Below are 21,207 nucleotides of genomic sequence, written 5' to 3'. Positions count from 1 at the left end.
TATTCTGTCTCCCTGAGGAACCATTCCTGCCTTCTGTGATCCTACCACACTCTGAATCCCCTCATTTCTCTTATGCCTAGCTATAGCAATATTACCTACAGTCTAGTCTCTTGAGAGTCCTTTGGACAGCAAGGAGATTAAACCAGTCCATCCTAAAGGAAATCAGCCCTGAATATTCATTGGAAGGACTGATGATGACTGAGCGACTGAACTGGCTTTTTTTTTTTTTTGCTACTTTGTGTTCCACTTCTTTACTTGTCAAGTAATATTTTACTGCCTGTCATGCATTAGTTATAATACATTGTAAAAGTAGTTCTGGCTTATTTTAGCTTCCTGCAAAGAGTAAAATTTGTTCTGGAGAACACTTGTATTATTGGGAAATCAACTTGCTATTCTGGTGGTTGTTAAAGCTTTTTTCAGGCAGCTGTTGTTCAGTTTTGTCCTTATTCCTGGGCTGTAGGCATGGCCAATCAGATATCTCGGCTGAAGGTCATGAATGTTCACCAAGGTCTCCATGTTCCAGCCTAAATCACATCTAATCTCCTTCTAAGTACAGAGCGGCTTCTAAAATCTTTGCTCCTCCCTCCAGCTTGCCAGCAATTATTCTCCTTTAGTCCCCATGGAGTCTCTTCCTATGCAAGCACTGAGTAGGAACTGGCCAAACAAGTGGAATTTTCAGCAGAATTTTAGGAATTCTTTGCAACTCTCCCCTTACCAGGATATTTTTTGCCCAATATGAGCAACTTGGGCAATTTTAACTTGTAAGCTCCGTTTTTAACATCCAGAGAGACCATCATTCTCTTGGGCTCTATTTCTCCTCTTCATAAGTTTTGAGAAATTCTCTTAACAAGACATCTGGGGTGAATGTTAGCCAACGGTCTCTGCTTTCAAGGACGGTGGACATGTGTTGGTTACTGTCTTAGATCTGTAAACAACATTTTTACCTAGAGTTTTTCAGGTTTAATGGTTGTGTATGGTGAATTAGTGAGTAGGTGATATCAGCTACACTGTTGTGGCTCCACAAAAATATTTCTAGCAGCTGTTATAATAGAATATTTGTTAGATGTCGGTGATTTACATGTCCTACTTGGTTTAGTCCTTACCAAAAAAATTCTGTAAAGTATATCAAGAGGGACTTTCCTGGCAGTCCAGTGGTTAAGACTTCACCTTCCAATGCAGAGAGTATGAGTTTGATGCCTGCTTGGGGAGCTAAGATCTCACATACCTAGTGGCCAAAAATCCAAAACATAAAACAGAAGGAATATTGTAACAAATTCAATAAAGATTTAAAAAATGGTCCACATCAAAAAAGTATTCAAAAAATCAAGAGTACATACCATCAGCATGACTTCTCAGTGTTCATGTTGACCTTGTGTAGTTTTAACATTAAACTTTTTATTCTGTAATATTTGGAACACAGAAAGGAATGAATGCACATACATATATGTAAATATGGGTGAATGATAATAAAATGTCCACCTGTAATGCCCCTCGCATCTTTGTCTCCATTAAGGGTTAAAATACTGTTTTGCAAATCTGCTTTCAGCAGGAAATGCATTTTAAAGTTTTATTTGCATTTTTTTTACTTATGTTATCAATACTTTTATAGAGAAATGGGGTTTTGAGATGAGTTGGAAATCCATAAATTATTTGTATATCTAATCTGTGTACCTACTAGAATTTTCTAAGTATGTGTCTGTCTCACCATCTTGTTTAAATCAGCTAGCTCTTAAAATTCCATGCTTTTCAAAGATGAAATGATTGAGCTCAGGCAGAGAGGGAAAACAAATATTTAGTGAAATACCATAGGTTCTTTTCACTGAATTCAAATCTTTGCAAATGATGCCTATAAACAATTGCAAATCTTTAAAAGAACATTCTTACTTAACTTCATTATTAGTTAGGTATGTAAGTTATGGAGCAATCAAATGAGCATGGAAGATTTATTCTAACATAGAGAAGTGTGATTTTTCTAGCCCTCGAATCTTAAACAGACTTTTCCCCCTCCTTCATTTCTTTGTTACTGTGCTGCTTTCATTATAAGTGTAAACTGGTTTCAAAAAGACTATGCAGATCACCTTTTCCTGTATATTTTTGAATGGAAAGTCTTAGTTATCATCATCTGTTGTATATCTCAATTTAGTGAGACTTAGAAATAGATGTGTGTCATACACTGCAACATTGTGGTTAACTAATCATTAAGAGTGACAAATATGTGTCTATAGTTGTTTTCTAGTTTTTTCAGTTTTAGAATACTTATTTCTATATTTATGAATGGTGTGTCGTGAATGATATCTACTCCTATCAGTGAATCACATTTTAAGCTCAAATATATCTGGCTTTTAAGTGATTTGTTAGTGTGATTTGATATTCTTGAAACTGATACAGAATTTGAAATCCATTATTGAATTGTCGTTAAAACTCACTCGCAAGAGGCAAATAGCCACTGTTCAGCCCCAGTGCATCTTCCCCATCGCCACCTCTTAGAACACAATCAGGGAAACTGATGAAAAGACTAGCTAAAGCAGAGATAATCTCTTAACGATCATCATCAAAGATGAGAAACCTAAGCCTGGGCTAGTGTAGGCATGGTGGTAGTGGGAAGGCTTGAATAAGATAGCATTCTTTGCACAGTTGCCAGACTTCTGAGTAAATATGTAAATAGGAGTAAACAAAGTAATCAAATACTTGTCATTGTTAACAAATGAATCAAATGGAAAGGGTGAATATATGTCCATCAGAGTCAGAGCTCCCTTTGCTTTGAATTTGTTACAGTTTATGGAGTGTTACAGTGTGTAAGGCACTGAACTAGATTTTTCATCTTCAAAGATAAAATATTCTTTGCATCAAGAAATGAATCTTGTTATATGGCAGCCTGGAAGGGAGAGGAGTTTGGGGAGGATGGATACATGTATATGTATGGCTGAGTCCTTTTGCTCTTCACCTGAAACTATCACATTATTAGTTGGCTATACCCCAATACAAAGTAAAAAGTCTTTAAAATATGTGAAAGAAAGAAACTGATCATATGGTGGAATAGATGGTCAGCTAGAAAGACTATTAGAATTTAGTATTTTAGAAGAATTCACAGCTATGGAAACATGTATATTCACCTCACTTAAATTGAGTTGGAGAACAGCAGTCAAAGGAGATTTCAAGAGTCGCTGATACCCGGTTGAACCTCAGAGTAAGTCGGGTCAGCTAGGCTAGGATGAGAGTGGGACAGCTTTTCTGACAAAGGAATTAGTTAGTGCAAAGGATGAAAGCTTGAAAAATGGCTTGTTTGGGCAATCTTAAACAGTTCTACATAGCTTGGAGAACTGAGTGATTTTAAGGGAATGGTAAGAGGCTTGGAAGGATAAAAGACCTGCCAGGTAAAGGGTTTATAACTGATCCTGAAGTTTAAAGATAGCCTTCAAAGGATTTTAGGCAGAATTATGATGTGATCAAATTTTTATTATTTATAATCAGTATTTTCATTGCTATGTAGGATATAGGATAGAAGAGGACAGACTTTAGAGAGACTACGAGATTGTTTCAGTAATTTGGGGCCTGAGGTATGCTGACAGTGGCAGTAGGGATAAAGATGTAGAAGCAGGGGGTGCTAGCGATATATTGAATGTTGGGATAAGGCATTACGGATGGTCACTAGATCTCTCTGTTTGGACATAGCTCAATTTACAACCCAAGGACCTTAAGGTATTAGCTCTGTTTCCACTTTCATTTTCCTTTCATATTATCATCCCTTCATACATTCAGGAAGCCTAAATTTAAAACAAAACAAAACAGAATTTCATAGAATATGAATTTCAAAGGCAGAATATGATTTCAAAGGCAAAAACCACATTTTAGCAACTTGTGAGGTAACTCATTTCACAAATCTGCCTGATAATTTACTTAAGAAAAAGAAGATTTTTTTCCTCCTCCACACCAATTCTCATAGTTTATAGCAGTCTGTTGTTGAAGAACAGTAAAAAAAAAAAAAAAAAAAAAAAAAGATGAAGAAAAGAATTGCATCATCAGAGAAATGCTCACACTTCAGTGAAGAGCCAAAGTTGGCCAGATATTGAATTCAGGGAAAATAACCTTTTGTTTCATAGTATTAGCATTTGAAATTGTCAGTGCTTTTCTTGGTACTTTCAGCAGATATTTTTTTCTATAACAAAAGTGCTTGTAAAAGCATTTCTCCTTTATCTAGGGCACCACGCCCTTGACAGTGGCTGCAGTCTGATTTCTAGCAATGCTGAGCCCAAAGAACAGCAAGCCAGTGCAGAGTGACTCCTTAAACTCATACTAACAGAGAGTCTATGATTGGTGGTTGCCAGGGGCTGAGTCTGTGATTGGTGGTTGCCAGGGGCTGAGTCTGTGATTGGTGGTTGCCAGGGGCTGAGTCTGTGATTGGTGGTTGCCAGGGCCTGAGTCTGTGATTGGTGGTTGCCAGGGCCTGAGTCTGTGATTGGTGGTTGCCAGGGGCTGAGTCTGTGATTGGTGGTTGCCAGGCTGAGTCTATGATTGGTGGCTGCCAGGGGCTGAGTCTGTGATTGGTGGGTGCCAGGGGCTGAGAAGTGGAGGAGATGGGGAGATGTTGGTCAAAGGATACAACCTACCAGTGGGCTTCCCGGGTGGCTCGGAGGTTAAAGCGTCTGCCCGCAATGCGGGAGACCTGGGTCGATCCGTGGGTTGGGAAGATCCCCTGGAGAAGGAAATGGCAACCCCCTGCAGTATTCTTGGCTGGAGAATCCCATGGACAGAGGAGCCCGGTTGTCCATATGATTTTCCAGCCAAGAATACTGGAGGGGGTTGCCATTTCCTACTGCTCCTCCGTCCATGGGATTCTCCAGCCAAGAATACTGGAGGGGGTTGTCATTTCCTACTCCAGGGTGTCTTCCTGATCTACAGATGGAACCCATGTCTCCTGCACTGGCTGATGAATTCTTTTACCACTGAGCCACCTGGAAAGCCCATAAATGTTATTACCCCCCTTCCAAAAAAATGTTAACTATATGAGGTGATAGATGTGATAACAAACCTTACTTGAGTAATAGTTTTGCTATACACACACACATACGTATATGTATATCACATCATCACATCATATAGCTTAAATTTATACAATGTTATACTTATGTTTATATTTCTATAAAGTTGGGGAAAGTTTCTTTAAAAATTTTTTTAAAAAGAAAAGTAGCTCCTTGTTAAATGTAATGTGTTGATATCTTTTGTTTCTAGAACAATTATTATTTTCTTTCAGGAGGAACAGAAGCTACGGGAAAGTTTAAGGCAAGGCGCCACCATTATTGCTGCCTTAATCAAAGAAAGAAATTCTGGACTCGTTGGTCAACTACTGGTAGCATAAAGAACATGGAGGAAATTACCTGCTGTGTTCTTAGAAACATTCCCCTAAGTATTTCTTTTGTTCTTCCCTCCAAATGGTATATGGTAGAATGTTGAAGTTGTCTTTTATAATTTGTAGGATGTGATGCTTGGGTGAACTTAAAAACATTTTTATGTGTGCCAAATATAAATTGCCTAAATTGGAAAAGAACAAATAAGGGGAAAATAATGGCCTTCATATAAAGAATCTTTTCACAAAGGCATGAAAGGGTAAAATAGAAATAATGAGGAGTCAGATAATTCTCCAAGGAATGAAAGTTTAGAAAATGTCAACTATTATCTCTATGTTAATTAGTAAATCACTCTATAATGAAACTAATAATTAAGATTAATGATTATTGTTAATTCTAACAGTATCCTCTCTCCATGGTTTATTTTGAATTGCATTCTGATTTTTCATACCTTGACCAAAGAGAGAGAGCAGTGAACTATGATCTGAGTGTCTTCACCAATAGCCTACATTACCGTAGATTCCTAAAGGAGATAGACTCTCCTTCTGCTTTTCTAATGTTTTAAAATTGTATGTTTTCTTCGGTTTATGAAACACAGTTTTGACTTACACTAATTTAAAAGGCTTCTGATTTTTCTGAATAACTTGAAAAGAAGATTGGAAAGTGTCATGAAATTAATACCGGTCAATCTCAAGTTAGTCTTCTGAAAGGTGTATCAGCTACTGGTAGTTGATTGCACATCAAATAATTTTGATAACCACTGTCTTTTTAAGTTAAGTTCTTATTCTTTCAAATTTCCACTGGTATATACATCTTAGGTACTGATGATTTTCCCCTTACCTTACATTTTATAATTCTGTGAATTCAGTTATTAGAGATGCTTTTTGTTCTATATATATACTTTATAGAAACACATCAGATAGGGCTATGCCAGAACTTAGTCTGCCGCGTGGAAACTATGAAAGTTGCATAAAATGTTTTCAGTTACAGATAGTGTGTGAATTATCTGCCTTGTGCAGTCTCTTCTTAACATGTTGGGTAATTTTCCCTTTATTTCCCAAGTATCTATAGTAGTTGGAGAGTTTATTTTTTATATTTAAATAATAGTAGAATGTAAAGGACATGAAATAATTGTTGCAATGCATTCTCCTAGATGAAGTGTGTTGGTTTGAATGAATGTAGGCTTGAATCTAAATTCCTGGGCTCACCATTTTCTCTCTCTCTCTGTGTCTCTTGGAATGTTAAGAAATGTAAATAAATCATTTAATTAAAAATCTTGAGGATGAAAATATATGGGCAGTGTGTGGATACTGGTTAGAACTCTGTTAAAGTGGGTTGGCTGCATTGTAAAAGGTCATAGGTGTTCCTGTTGATGTCTTCAGGTGAGTGTTTTAATAATTTGAAAGTGCTCATAAAGGCAAAAGGGGAAAAATTATCAAGATTTTAAAGAAAAGATTTGTGTCTTTAGGTACGCGGTGGGAAACTGGGCATTTCTCTGGCACAAGCAGTATCAGTGTACTATTGAGTGCTGGCTGTTACCTTAGATTTCAATGGAATAATGGACTGTTCAGTTGAAAGGCATACTGTTTGTTCCAAGGTGAATTCTTCTCTGGTATAACGTTATACCAGACAACCATTTACCTTGGAACAGTTAGTATCCCGTTACCCTAGGCAGTTGTGAACATTTAGTGTTGTGAGATTTAGATAAAATATTAAGTTGGGTCTGAAATCCCCATCATCATTATGGCATTTAATTTTTTTCTTTATAATCTGCAAACTGATTCACAGCATTGAAAATAATTTAAAGACATCTCCTCACATCCTTTACTGTTTAGATGAAAACTGAGGCTCAGAGATCTTCACTGACTTTTCCAAAGACATGTGTCTGCTTAGTCTGCTTAGCCCTGCAAAAAGCAGGGCTTAAACTTGGGTACTAAGGAGGAGTTTTAAGCTCATTTCCTATATACCAATGATTGCGGGCAAAGGACATCCAGCAGCGAGGCTGTGGGAAATGAACCAGAGGCTCTGGGTGAGTATTGGAGGAATGGATGCGAAGGGACATGCCAGCCCGGTGACCACAGGAAAGTCCTGAGGCTTTTGGCTTTCCAACATACAGAAATCATAGCTAAGGCAAGAGAGAAAGATAAATCAGCTGTATTTGTTAAGAGATCCAGAGGCAACTTTACAGGTATATTTTCATCTTCACTTCTGGAAACATACATTCATGAGAACTGTCCATTTTCACATTATTTTCCCAAATTCCTTTAAAAATAATGGTAGAGTATGCCTGAGGGTTGCTGAAATTGCTTTCTACTTGCAAAAATTTGTGGAAAGACTGTTTTCTTTTTAAATGTATGCTACTTAATTACTTGCCATTTAAAGTTAGTCTTTTTAGGAAGTTAACAGTGTGATCAGTGGTTTGATTGACCTTCATTGGTAAGAGGTAGTTTGTTTGTTTTTCTCAGGAAAGTGCTAAGCATGAGAGACAGTTTGTTGTAAATACTCATCTACAGATAAGAAGCAGATCCCTATTCTACCCAGTCATTCTTACTGTAGCCACTTTAAGCATTTTGCATTCGTTTGCCAGGGAAAGGACCCTTGCACAGCGCAAGTTTGAATTGCATTGGACCACTTACTTACATGTGAGTTTTTTCAGTAGTTCCTACTACAGTATTACACAATGGTTGAATGTTCAGATTGGAAGGAACCGTGGATGCAAAGGGCCAACTATAAATTATACACAGATTTTCAACTACTGGAGAGGTCAGTGCCCCCAATACCTGCATCTTCAAGGGTCATCTGTAATTATAACTATCAAATTTTACTTTATAAATGTGTGTGCAGTATTTCTTCTATAAAAATCAATTTGCAATATTGCATTTCTTAAGTTAAATATGTACATTTTATTTCTTTTTAATGTTAAAACTAATTATATCAAAGAAACATAAGCTATAATATTTTAGCAAAATGTTAAGAAAGCCATTTAAGATAAGAAAGATTTGAAATTATTTTAAACGTTTAATGAAAAATAAGCAGAATAAATTATAAATACATATTGTTTTAATATTTATTAATATAGTTTCAAATAAGTGGGTTAGAAGTGGCTGTATAGGTGGTATTTGGCACTGTAACATTTATACATGTTCTCATGTATTTTTAGTTTCAATTATGAAAGCGTATATATCTTTTAAAATGAAAAGTAAGAAACTGCTATTAAATATTTTAAATGTTTTCTTTATAAAACAAAATAGAGCTAATTGATAACTAAATTATTGATATGCTTAAATCTATTGACAGTTTTCATTGATGTTTAGTATATATGTACTTCTTTTTCTTTTTTTTTTGTACTTATTTTTCAAACTGACTCAGCCTCAACTGAATAAATACAGTATTCTCAAACTGTAACAGTATGATGTTTTACATTACATACAAATAGAATTGGAGATTCAGCTATATTCTATAAAATATATTAAAAATTTGCAAAACCAGAAGTCTTAATTAGCTGTTTTCATCTTTCCCTTCTATTTAGCAGGTTTCCCAGCAATTACTTTGGCAGCCAAGGATATAAAAGCTGTATTTAGGCACAGTGGAAAAATATTGTGTCCTCTTAATGATGTCTGCATAGGTGTGGTGGGTTGAATTGCTGTTTATAAATAATCTTTCCTTCCACTTAGCTTCCATCGGAGGAATTTATGTACACTTCTTGACCTTGGATTTCATCACAAAACCTTCTTTGGCCAACAGAGCAACTCAGAAGTGGCAGGGCACCGCTGAGACAAGACCTTAGAGGCCTTGCATGTTGCTGCTTGCTCTTTCCCACTTCTGCCACCATCATGAGATGCAAATGCTCAGCCTGGCCTGCTGCCTCCAAAAGAAAACAAGAGCCTGGATCACCTGACTTCCAGCTAGTCATCAAATGGATGAAAAAGCCCGGCTAAGATTGGCAGGGCCTCCAGCAGACAGGTGAACCCAATAAACATCTATTGGCCTTTTTCTTTTTGTTTTGTATTACTGAGTTTTGAATCTTTTTATTGAGCACCAGCTGGTAAGAAAGGAAAGGGAATCTCTGGTAGTGTGTGGTACATTTAGTCTCAAAGGTCTAGAATCTATCTGGAGACATACATTTTGCTAAAGGAGATAGTTTATAAGGAGACCTGTTGGTTAGGGCAATGATACCAAAGCCTTAGAAGGTTCTCTGGATGCCTTCTAACCTATTAGTTGTTACTGAAGGAGAAAAGTACACCTGAATATTATAGAAAAGTTTTCTGAAGAAGTTAAACTTTCTTGGTTCTAAAATATTGATTATAGAAATAGCTAACATTTGTTGAATGAATTACTGTGTTCCAGAAACTGTTCTTAGTGCTTTTGCATGTGCATAACTTTTTCTTCATAATAACTTCATGTCCTCAGTAGCATACCAATCTCCATTTAAAACCAAGGTACGTACGTTTTTAATAACTTTAAGTAACAGAGTCACTCAAGCACCAGGTGCAAGACTTAAGATTCAAATTTGGTTATCTAACTTTGGAGCTTATATTCCTAAGCATGATTCTATATAGTATTATAAAACGTGCTATTTTTGCCATGGAAAAGCATTAAAAAAATTTATTGTAGTAGAGTCGATGTACAATGCTGTGTTAGTTTCTACTCTTCAGCAAAGAGAATCAGTTCAGTTGCTCAGTCATGTCCGACTCTTTGCAACCCCATGAACCACAGCACGCCAGGCCTCCATATCCATCACCAACTCCCAGAGTCCACCCAAACCCATGTCCATCGAGTCGGTGATGCCATCCAACCATCTCATCCTCTGTCGTTCCCGTCTCCTCCTGCCCTCAATCTTTCTCAGCATCAGGGTCTTTTCAAATGAGTCACCTCTTCGCATCAGGTGGCCAAGTTATTGGAGTTTCAGCTTCAGCATCAGTCCTTCCAATGAACACCCAGGACTGGTCTCCTTTAGGATGGACTGGTTGGATCTCCTTGCAGTCCAAGGGACTCTCAAGAGTCTTCTCCAACACCACAGTTCAAAAGCATAAATTATTCAGCACTCAGCTTTCTTTGTAGTCCAACTCTCACATTCATACATGACTACTGGAAAAACCATAGCCTTGACTAGATGGACCTTTCTTGACAAAGTAATGTCTCTTCTTTTTAATATGCTGCCTAGGTTGGTCATAACTTTCCTTTCAAGGAGTCAGCGTCTTTTATTTCATGGCTGCAATCACCATCTGCAGTGTTTTTGAAGCCCAGAAAAATAAAGTCAGCCACTGTTTCCACTATTTCCCCATCTAATTGCCATGAAGTGATAGGACTGGATGCCATGATCTTAGTTTTCTGAATTTTGAGTTTTAAGCCAACTTTTTCACCCTCCTCTTTTACTTTCATCAAGAGGCTCTTTAGTTCTTCTTCATTTTCTGCCATAAGGGTGGTATCATCTGCATATCTGAGGTTATTGATATTTCTCCCAGCAATCTTGATTCCCGCTTGTGCTTCCTCCAGCCCCGCGTTTCTCATGATGTACTCTGCATATAAGTTAAATAAGCAGGGTGACAATATACAGCCTTGATGTATTCCTTTTCCTATTTGGAACCAGTCTGTTGTTCCATGTCCAGTTCTAACTGTTGCTTCCTAACCTGGATACAGGTTTCTCAAGAGGCAGGTCAGGTGGTCTGGTATTTCCATCTCCTTCAGAATTTTCCACAGTTTATTGTGATCCACACAGTCGAAGGCTTTGGCATAGTCAATAAAGCAGCAATAGATGTTTTTCTGAAACTCTCTTGCTTCTTCAATGATCCAGTGGATGTTGGCAATTTGATCTCTGATTCCTCTGCCTTTTCTAAAACCTACTTGAACATCTGGAAGTTCTCGGTTCACGTATTGCTGAAGCCTGGCTTGGTGAATTGAGCATCACTTGACTAGTGTGTGAGATGAGTGCAATTGTGCTGTAGGTACGCGTATACAAATATCTACTCTTTTTTATTTTTTCTGATTATTTTCTCATATAGTCCATTACAGCATATCAAGTAGAGTTCCCTGTGCTACACAGCAGGTTCTTATTAAGTAAGTACGTGTTAGTCGCTCAGTCGTGCCTGACTCTGTGCGACCTCATGGACTGCTGCCCACCAGGCTCCTCTGTCCATGCGCTTCTCCAGGCGAGGATACTGGGGTGGGTTTCCGGTTCTCATTAGTCATTTGTTATATATTTAGTGATATGACTATCCGAACCTCAGTCTTCCAGTTCATCCCTCCCTCCCTTATCCTCCGGTAACCATAAATTTGTTTCTTACATTATGATTCTATTTCTCTTTTGAAAACAAGCTCATTTGTACCTTTTTTTAGATTCCACATATAAGCGATACCATATATTTGTCTTTCTGTGACTGACTTCACTCAGTATGACACTGTTGTGGACTGAGTAATATTCCAATGATCTGATACACACACACACACACACACACACACACACCATCATTTCCATTCCTTTTTGTTGAACATTTAGGTTGATTCCACGTCCTAGCTATTGTAAATAGTGCTGCAGTCAATATCAGGGTGCATCTATCTTTTCCAGTTATGATTTTCTTCAGGTATATGCCCAGGAGTGGGGTTGCCAAGTCATATGGTATTTCTAGTTTTAGTTTTTAACTCCCTCACGGCTGCACTAATTTACATTCCCACCAACAGTACAGGAGGGTTCCCTTTTCTCCACATCCTCCCTAGCATTTATTGTTTGTAGATATTTTGATGATGGACATTCTGACCAGTGTGAGATGATACCTCATTGTGGTTTTGATTTGCATTTCTCTAATAATTAGTGATGTCAAGTATCTTTTTATGTGCTTTTTGGCCATCTGTATGTCTTCTTTGGAGAAATGTCTGTTTAGGCCTTCTGCCCATATTTTGATTGGGTTGTTTGTTTGTTTTTGATATTAAGCTTCATGAACTGTTTGTATATTTTGGAGGTTAACCCCTTGTTGGTCATATCATTTGCAAATATTTTCTCCTATTCTTAGGGTTGCCTTTGTCTTTTTGTTTATGGTTTCCTTTGTTGTGCAAAAGCTTTCAAGTTTAATTGGATTCCATATGTTTCTTTTGTTTTTACTTTCAAAACTCTAGGAGGTGGATCAAAAAAGACCTTGCAGTGATTTATGTCAAAATACAGCACTATGTACCTGTCCATCCCAAACTCCTAATCTATCCCTCTCCCCCATCTTTAGCCTCAGTAACCTTAAGTTTGTTCTCTTAAGTCTGTGAGTCTATAACACGTACTATTTTAAGATCCCTTGAAGACTGACTCTCAAAAAATGGGAAGCTCAGTTGTTTTTCTTCAGCAGCAAGAGGAAGAGAATGGGTAAAGTCCATTACCTTTCAGTGTTGCTGCACTCTTCCTGTCCTCAGGCCATTGCCACTCCACACAGACAATGTTTTAGAACATCCTTGGGTCTGTATGTGCCAGTAAACCTCCAAAGACTCATTTGTTGTTGTTGTTTAGTCACTCATTGGATCTGGCTCTTTGCGACCCCTTGAACTGTAGTCCACCAAACTCCTCTGTCTTTAGGATTTCCCAGGCAAGAATATTGGAGTGGGTTGCCATTTCCTTCTCCAGGAGATCTTCCTAACCTAGGGATCAAACCCACATCTCCTGCATTGGCAGGTGGATTCTTTACCGCTGAGCCAACAGGGAAGCCAAAGACTGATACACACATAAAATTTTTATCACTCGCAGAGATGGCCGTCTTTGAGCTCTAAAGTTGTTGGGATTTCCACAGGCAGTGAATGATCAAACGTACTTGGATACCAAAGTGTAACATAGAAAAGTAGAAGGAAATATTGCCTTGATGAACGAGAGTTGCATTACAGATATTTGTGCCTCAACAAGACCTAAAAAGAGAAGTTGAAATCCATTCATCATCTTTGCAAGAGAAAAGAAGGTCTAGAGAACATCTAGGCAGAAGAAAGTAGGAAGTCTTCTCTTGTCATGAGACTGTCCCAAGTATTCACAGTGTTTGCTTGATGGGAAAATTTGGGGATGAATGGTGTCAGTATGATGAGCTTGACCTGAGCAGAGCCAAGTAACTTTTCTCTTCCAGTCTGAAATATTAGAATCTTTGATTTCTATAAAGGTCCTCATATTTGAAAGTTGCTAAGAGAGTAAATCTTGAAAGTAATTACCCCAAGAAAAACAATGATAATTTTGTATGGTAACAGATGACCACTAGACCTAGTGTGTCAATCATTTTGTACACCTTATACTAATATAATTTTGCATGTCAATCACACTTTAATTTAAAAAATTAATAATGTTATTCAAAGAAGTCCCACTTTGATTCACCAGCAAAGAGTAGGCTGAATCCCATGCTTGAAATAGCCTTTGTAAACACTGTCCATATTTCTTAGCTGTGATTTGCTCTTTCCTGGTGTTATTGTAAATTGAATAACTCATTACACAATTATGGTTTTTCCTATTCTTCATTGGTATCCAAAAACAGATACAGTGTCTCCTCAGTCTGAAGTTCTGTTTTCTTAAACATTCAAATAACCAGCTTTTTCTTTCTTTTCTCATCAGTCTAATAATTATTTCCTTTATCACTCAAATTTCTGATTTTTGCCTCTTCATTAGAATTTAAGTTATATAAAAGAAGGAAGTTTTCATCTTTGTATACCTTCTAGTGACTGTCTACAATAGTATTTGGCACTAAATATGTGTTTGACATTATTTGGTGAATGGATAGATAATCTAAGCTTCTTTTTTTACAGTGTGGAGTTAAAATCTGAATTTTGCAGTTGATGAAATACATTGATCAGTTTGTCTTGCTCAGTAAATACTGATTAGGTAGATGAAATGTTGTTTAGTCACTGCGTTATGTCCGACTCTTTGCAACCCCATGGACTGCAGCACGGCAGGTTTCCCTGTCTTTCATATCTCCCAGAGTTTGCTCAAACTCATGTCCATTGAGTCGATGATGCCATCCAACCATCCCATCCTCTGTCATCCCCTTCTCCTCCTGCCATTAATTTTTCCCAGCGTCAGGATCTTTTCCAATGAGTTGGCTCTTCACCTCAGGTGGCCAAAGTATTAGAGCTTCAGCATCAGTCCTTCCAATGAATATTCAGGGTTGATTTCCTTTAGAATTGTCTGGTTTAATGTCTTTACTGCCCAAGGGACTGTCTAGAGTCAGTCTTCTCCAGGACCACAATTCGAAAGCATCAATTCTTTCACGCTTAGCTTTCTTTATGGTCCTACTCTCACATGAAATACTACAAATGGTATTTACTTTAAAGCTTGAGAAAGGATTCTGACAACTACTTGTCATGATACTGGATTGCCAGGATTTAAAAAGTAAATAATATTGTGAAGGATTTTATCATGAGTCCTTAAATAACTCTATTATATGAAGAGCTTATTTTCTTCACTTTTAAGCCTTTATTAAAACCTGAATTATATCCACCACATAAAAGATTCACATCTAAATTTGATGCACAAAACATAAGATCTGCCTTTAACACGTTAGTGTATATGGAGAAAAAAAAAATAGGTTTTCCATTGCTAATGAAAGTAATATAGAATTAAAATAAAAGTAGTTGGATATTTTTTTAAAAGTCTTTACAGCTGAAATGCATTATGCAAGTTACTCTACTTAGCAAAGATGCTACCAAATAATCTGAATAGTTGCTATTAATAAAACATCTGGGTCTGTTTAGCAGCATGGATGAAGGCTGGATTGTGTAAGGCATTTTTTTCTTTGTTTAACCTTAATTAATCCTTGTAGGGTCTCTGTAAGGTGGTTTGTATCAGTCTTGTGATATGACAATTCCAAAAATATCGATAGATAAAGGGTTCCTGATCACCCAGCACACTAGAAGCCAAACACAGCTTGAAAATTCAGAATTTCTGATTCTGTTTTGGACACTTTTTCAGGGAACTGGATTACAGCTAGGAGGGACTGTTCCATACTTGAGGTTTTCAAAAAATCTGATGGAAATCTACATCCAGAGTTCTACCTGGATGCGTTCCCCCAATTTCCATCTTGTACGACTGCAGTTAAGCCGGAGGCCAAAGCTACCAGAAGACAGTCTAGTGATCTTTTCGACCTGAGTGGAAACGCGATTTGAGATTCCACATGGAGGCCAATTTTGTAAGAATTTCCACCAGTCTTTGGACTGTAATAATTGGGTTATTTGGATAAGGTTTGGCAAAGCATATAGTAGATTAACTGAATGAGGTTTCTGGAGCTTAGCCATTTTGGCACCACCCATTTTGTTCTTTGTTCTACTTCATTATAAAATGGGCTATTGAAATTGGTTGGTTTGTTGGTATGTCAGCTTTTTCTTTCCTTTTCTTTTTTTGTTCCTTTTCTATTCTTTACATCTGAGCCCTTAATTTAATTGAAAGCAAGCTCTTCAGTCTAAGAGGATAACAAAACATCCCTTTGAGGAGGAGGAAATAGATGATAAAATCTGTGTGTTACTAATTTTTTTCTATAGTTTGGAGGAATTCTTTTTCCATCCTGTGTGTGTGTTTTTAAGACCCTGTTAAGTTCATAGTTCCTTTTGCTTTTCTTGTTTGAACAGAAGAATCATTCTCTTTAATCCCACCTGAGTTTTAAAAAATGTATTATTGAACTGCCCAGTTCAGGAATTCAGTGGCCTGTTTTACTGAATGGAGGTATGTATGACCTGATAGTAAAAGAATGCTATTCAAAGACATTTCCGTTTCTTTGTTTCTTGGATCTGTTACTGTTCACATAAATCTGGAAAAATGCCAAAATATGTAAACAAATTAAGAGCTTTAGGATCCCAGTGGGAATATCCGTAAATTCTACCATAAATCAGGAATTTAAGATTAAGTGCACTATGCTATAATAAGATTGCAGAAAGAAGCAACTCTAGACCAGATATTCCTGGCTCTGGTTTAGGAATCTTAAAGGATATTAAAAGATTTGGATAAATTATGGAGTTATGCATAGTATTACTTCTTCCCAAACCTATTTGTGTTGCCTCAATAGAATTTTATTTTTATTTTACTAACTTTTAACTGTTGCTTAACATCAAACAAACTTTCAACTCTGAAGCCACTGTTTTTTATACTCTTTTAACATACATAATATATGTAGCATTAATTATTTATCTTTATAATTAATACAGTTAATGACTCTCTTCACATATCCGTGAATAAAATAGATTGGGGATTTTTCCATTGGAGCGCTTTTGATACACACTATTCTCTTCTTGCAATTCTCTGTCTTAGTATATGAATTGCAAATTGTGGTCTTTTCAATTTTTTTGACCCAGAGTTAAAACTTAAGCATAAACTTTTCTCTTAAGAAATACCCCAAAGTTTAATTCCACCATTATGATAGCTTTATTAATTTCTTCTTGTGTGCATGTACGTAGAGAAAGAATGAGAATTCAGTAAAAGAGAAGATATATATATATATATATGTAGAGAGAGAGACATTCTTATTTCAACACCATCTTAAAACACTTCTGAACAATTGCATTGTGAGCTTACGTTTTATATGCACATAAAAGGAGAACTTCTAGAGATTAGGTATTACAGATTTAGCAAAGTTTATCTTACACTGGGAGAATAGAGAATATGTTTTACATATTTATACATAATAAAAATTATTTATTTGTACTTATATGCAATTAACAATACTCCTTGGCAATGCAGATTCAACACAATTTTCAAGCGATTGCCTAACTTTAGTATGGGTGACTTCACTAGCCAGTGATGTGAAAATGATTTTACATGCTTGTTTTTCCCTAAACCTGGATTATAAATACATGAACCCACATGGTTTCTATAAGAAACTAACCTGACTCACAGTATCCTCCCCAGCAATTTTGTGCATGCTCTAGACTAAGCATCTTAGTTTCTTTTACCCTTTATTTTTCATCTTGTCACCATGCTGTTGTTATTACCTTCATGAGAAAACCACTTCCTGGGCACAGCTGTTTGTAGTCTGAGTGATCCCTGTGGAGGGACTGTCCTTGAGTACAGGATATCAGCCTTAAATGCGCTCATCCAGCTCGCTCAGAGAGCTTGAGCCACTATTGGAAGTGTAGATTACTGGATGTTTTGGTCCAGTTACTCCTGGACCGGAGAGCAAGAAGTATCAATTTCATCCCCACCCAAAGGACTTGAAAGTGAAAGTGTTAGTCACTCGTTTGTGTACGAATCTTTGCGACCCCATGGACTGTAGCCTGCAGGCTCCTCTGTCCATGGAATTCTTCAGGCAAGAGTACTGGAGTTAATAGTCTCTCCCTTCTCCAGCAGATCTTCATGACCCAGGGATCCATCCTAGGGTCTCCTGCATTGCAGGCAGGTTGTTTACCATCTAAGTCTCCAGGGAAGCCCATTCAAAGGACTAAGCTTATTTCTTATTCTACAGTTAGACACTCCCCAAAATGGGTGATAGTACCGTCATCCATTCTCTTCAAGAGAAATGCTCCTGTCTAAGTTGCCGTTAAACACAAAGCAGTGTGAGCACTGATACATTTCCCAAGGTCTGGATTTTGCAGTCTTAGCCACGATCAACTTAAAACACTCTAAAAAAGCTTTTTTTTTCCCAAAAATATCTCATATCTACCTGGGAGAAATATTTTGTGAGACTTGAATAGATTATGCAGTTTTCAAAAGTAACATAAGTTTGGGCAAAGTATGTAAAAGAAAGACTGCTTTTTTTTCCTTTGTGATCTTTATTATCATAAAAGAGTATCTTGGCGACCACTTAGTTATTCCATAATAATTACCATTGAGTGGGTTTACTCTTTGCCAAATAAAATTTGCATATCTGATGTAACTTTCTTGAGAACTTTTCCGTATTTCTCAGAAGAGCCTGAGGCCCCTAAAGGCCAAGAGAAGATCCTGAGGTCACAGAGCTCGTAAGTGGCACAGGCAGTGCTGCAGTTTGTATTTGTTACTTCCCCACTACACAGCTGCTCATCAGCAGGGTCTAAACATTATCCTAAATAACAATAAAAAATAACCCATAATAGGCATGGTGATAAAAATATTCAGAATCTACTTATTCAATTGTGTGTTTTTGTTTTAAAATTCTCATTCTACCGTGGGCTTTCTGCCACCTGGCAGAGTTAGTCATTAGCAGCAGATGTGGGTTTCCTACTATTAAGATGAGAACTTTTACATAGCAGACCACATCCTGCTCCCTAGTTACCGAGCATCTCTTATGCTCAGGGCCTCTAGGTCCTCTGGAAATTCTGCAAGGAGATAGGCAGGTTCTAGAAAGAGACACCTGGAGAAGGAAATGGCAACCCACTCCCAATACACTTGCCTGGAAAATCCCATGGACATAGGAGCCTGGTAGGCTACAGTCCATGGGTTCACAAAGAGTTGAACATGACTGAATGACTTCACACTCCCTTTCAGAAAGAGAAAAGGCGGGATAACTGTTCTGTGTGGCACCTTTGCTGGAAAGATGAGAAACAGATGAAAACTGTGACGAAATGGAAAGTGACATGATGAAAGTGAAATTAGTGGTGTCATTAGATAATGATGAGAGTTTAGAGAAGAGAACCTCTGGGAATTTGAGTCAGCGGATCATCTATCTCATTATGGCTTCAAGATTTCACTTTGGCCTCTAATAAATCCTTTCCCTAAAGTTTCTTACAGAGCAGCAAAATCTTCTGCTTGGGTATTCACATGTCAAGTTCACTTACTGGTTACATTTTATAGTGAAATATTTTCTTAATACACCTCTGTTCACTGTTAAGATGTAATCTCCTTGTCTCCGTTGGACAGACTCTAGATTCATCCACATTACAATGAATGACCCAGTTTTCTTCCTTTTTATGGCCGAGTAATACTCCACTGTGTATATGTTCCACATATTCTTTATCCATTCATCTTTTGATGAGGATTTAGGTTGCTTCCGTGTCCTGGCTGTTGTAAATAGTGCTGCAGTGATCATTGAGATGCATGTATCTTTTGGAATTATGGTTTTTTCTCAGGTATTATGCCCAATAGTGGGATTACTGGGTCATATGGTCATACAGAGTGAAACAAGTCAGAAAGAGAAAAAACAAATATCATATAATAACACATACATATGGAATCTATAAAGCTGGTACTGGTGAATCTATTTGCAGGGCAGGAATAGAGACTCAGACCTCAAGATGGACCTCAGGACAATGTTACTGAGAGAGTAACATTGATATATTTATACACTACCATGTGGGGAGCTCAACTTGGTGCTCAGTGATGGCCTGGAGTGTGAGATGGGGATCGGGGGAGAGGGAGGCTTAAGAGGGAGGGGATGTGTGTATACATATAGCTGAGCAGAAACTGACACAACACTATAAAGCAATTATCCACCAATTAAAAATTTTAAAAAAGATGTACTCTCCTTGGGGTTAAGCATTAAATTTTAGCTCTCTGATTAACTCTGCTACTACTAAGTCACTTTAGTCGTGTCCAACTCTGTGCGACCCCATCCTTGGGATTCTCCAGGCAAGACACTGGAGTGGGTTGCCATTTCCTTCTCCAATGCATAAAAGTGAAAAGTGAAAGTGAAGTCGCTCAATCATGTACGACTCTTCACGACCCCATGGACTGCAGCCTACCAGGCTCCTCCATCCATGGGATTTTCCAGGCAAGACTACTGGAGTGGGGTGCCATTGCCTTCTCTGTTGATTAACTCTAGCTTATATGTGATGGTAATCTCCTAAGGTCCCTTTCAGGTACAGAATTTAATTTCTGTCTAGTAGCAGTATCAACAATCCTTTAGTTGTGCCTTTATCTGTTGGGATATAAATTGTTGAGAAATTTCCAGCCTGGTTTAAGCAAGAGAGAATATATAAATCAAACACCTAAGAATCCATTGAACCACCTGTAATGTGATGGAATCTCAATTTACAAATACACATGTCTAGAAATATCTTAAAAAAAAAAAAAAAAAAAAAACAACTCACCCCTGATTTCAATCCCCAATCCTGTGGGGTTAGAATAAAAGTCAGCCTCTGGCATTGTTCAGGCTCCTTTTTCATCAGGGATGTACAAAGAACCTGGTGGGTTTCGAGAAGCATCAGAAGTGCTCGTCTCGTCCTCAGCCATCTGTCCCCACTGTCCTTCAAGGGCCGGCAATCGGGAGTGGAAACAAGACCATGACCCTGAACCTTTTATTTTAAACGTTGGTTTGACTTGGGGATATAGTAGTCCATGGGCTTCCCTGGTAAAGAATCCGCCTGCAATGCAGGAGACCTAGGTTTGACCCCTGGGTCAGGAAGATTCCCTGGAGGAGGGCATGGCAACCCACTCTAGTATTCTTGCCTGGAGACTCCCCATGGACAGAGGAGCCTGGTGGGCTACAGTCCAGGGGGTCACAAAGAGTCAGACACAACTGAGTGAGCACACACAGTGGTCCATGCCTGTTTCATTTTATTGTGTGTGTGTGTGTGTGTTTTCATTTATATATGTCAACCTTACTCTCCAGATATATTATTGCTTCCCAGGTGGTGCTAGTGGTACAGAATCTGCCTGCCAATGCAGGAGACAAAAGAGATGTGGGTTTGATCCCTGGGTCGAGAAGATCCCCTGGAGAAGGAAATGGCAACCCGCTCCAGTATTCTTGCCTGGAGAATTCCATGGACAGAGGAACCTGGTGGGCTACAGTCCCTGGGGTTGCAAAGAGTCAGACATGACTGAAGTTACTTAGCACAATACAGCATACATACATACATGCATTCATACATACATTCTTTTTAAAATATTGTTTTCCATCATGGTTTATCACAAGATATTGAATATAGTTTCTTGTGCTATACAGTAGGACTTTGTTGTTTATCCACTCTACAGACACTGGTTTACAGCTGCTAACCTCAGCCTCCCACACCATCCTTCCAC

General features: G+C 37.8%; 1 protein-coding gene across 4 annotated transcripts in view; it reads left to right on the top strand.

The window, feature by feature from the left end:
* CRPPA (CDP-L-ribitol pyrophosphorylase A) overlaps positions 1–6,620 on the top strand; it is a 338,948-nt gene extending 332,328 nt beyond the window's left edge. For 2 of the 4 annotated variants that reach the window (XM_061165011.1, XM_061165010.1), the window contains one exon: positions 5,252–6,620. In XM_061165011.1, the coding sequence (XP_061020994.1) occupies positions 5,252–5,356 (105 nt within the window). In that variant the 3' untranslated portion in view covers positions 5,357–6,620. Of the gene's footprint in view, positions 1–5,229 lie in introns of all 4 variants that reach the window. The other 2 variants (XR_009696636.1, XM_061165008.1) reach the window with 2 other exon arrangements.
* Positions 6,621–21,207: the final 14,587 nt, after the last annotated feature.

Source organism: Dama dama, chromosome 18, assembly GCF_033118175.1.
Source record: "Dama dama isolate Ldn47 chromosome 18, ASM3311817v1, whole genome shotgun sequence".
NCBI classification, from domain to species: domain Eukaryota; kingdom Metazoa; phylum Chordata; class Mammalia; order Artiodactyla; family Cervidae; genus Dama; species Dama dama.
The sequence above is the reverse complement of the archived record's forward strand: the minus strand, read 5'-3'. Positions and strand labels throughout refer to the sequence as shown.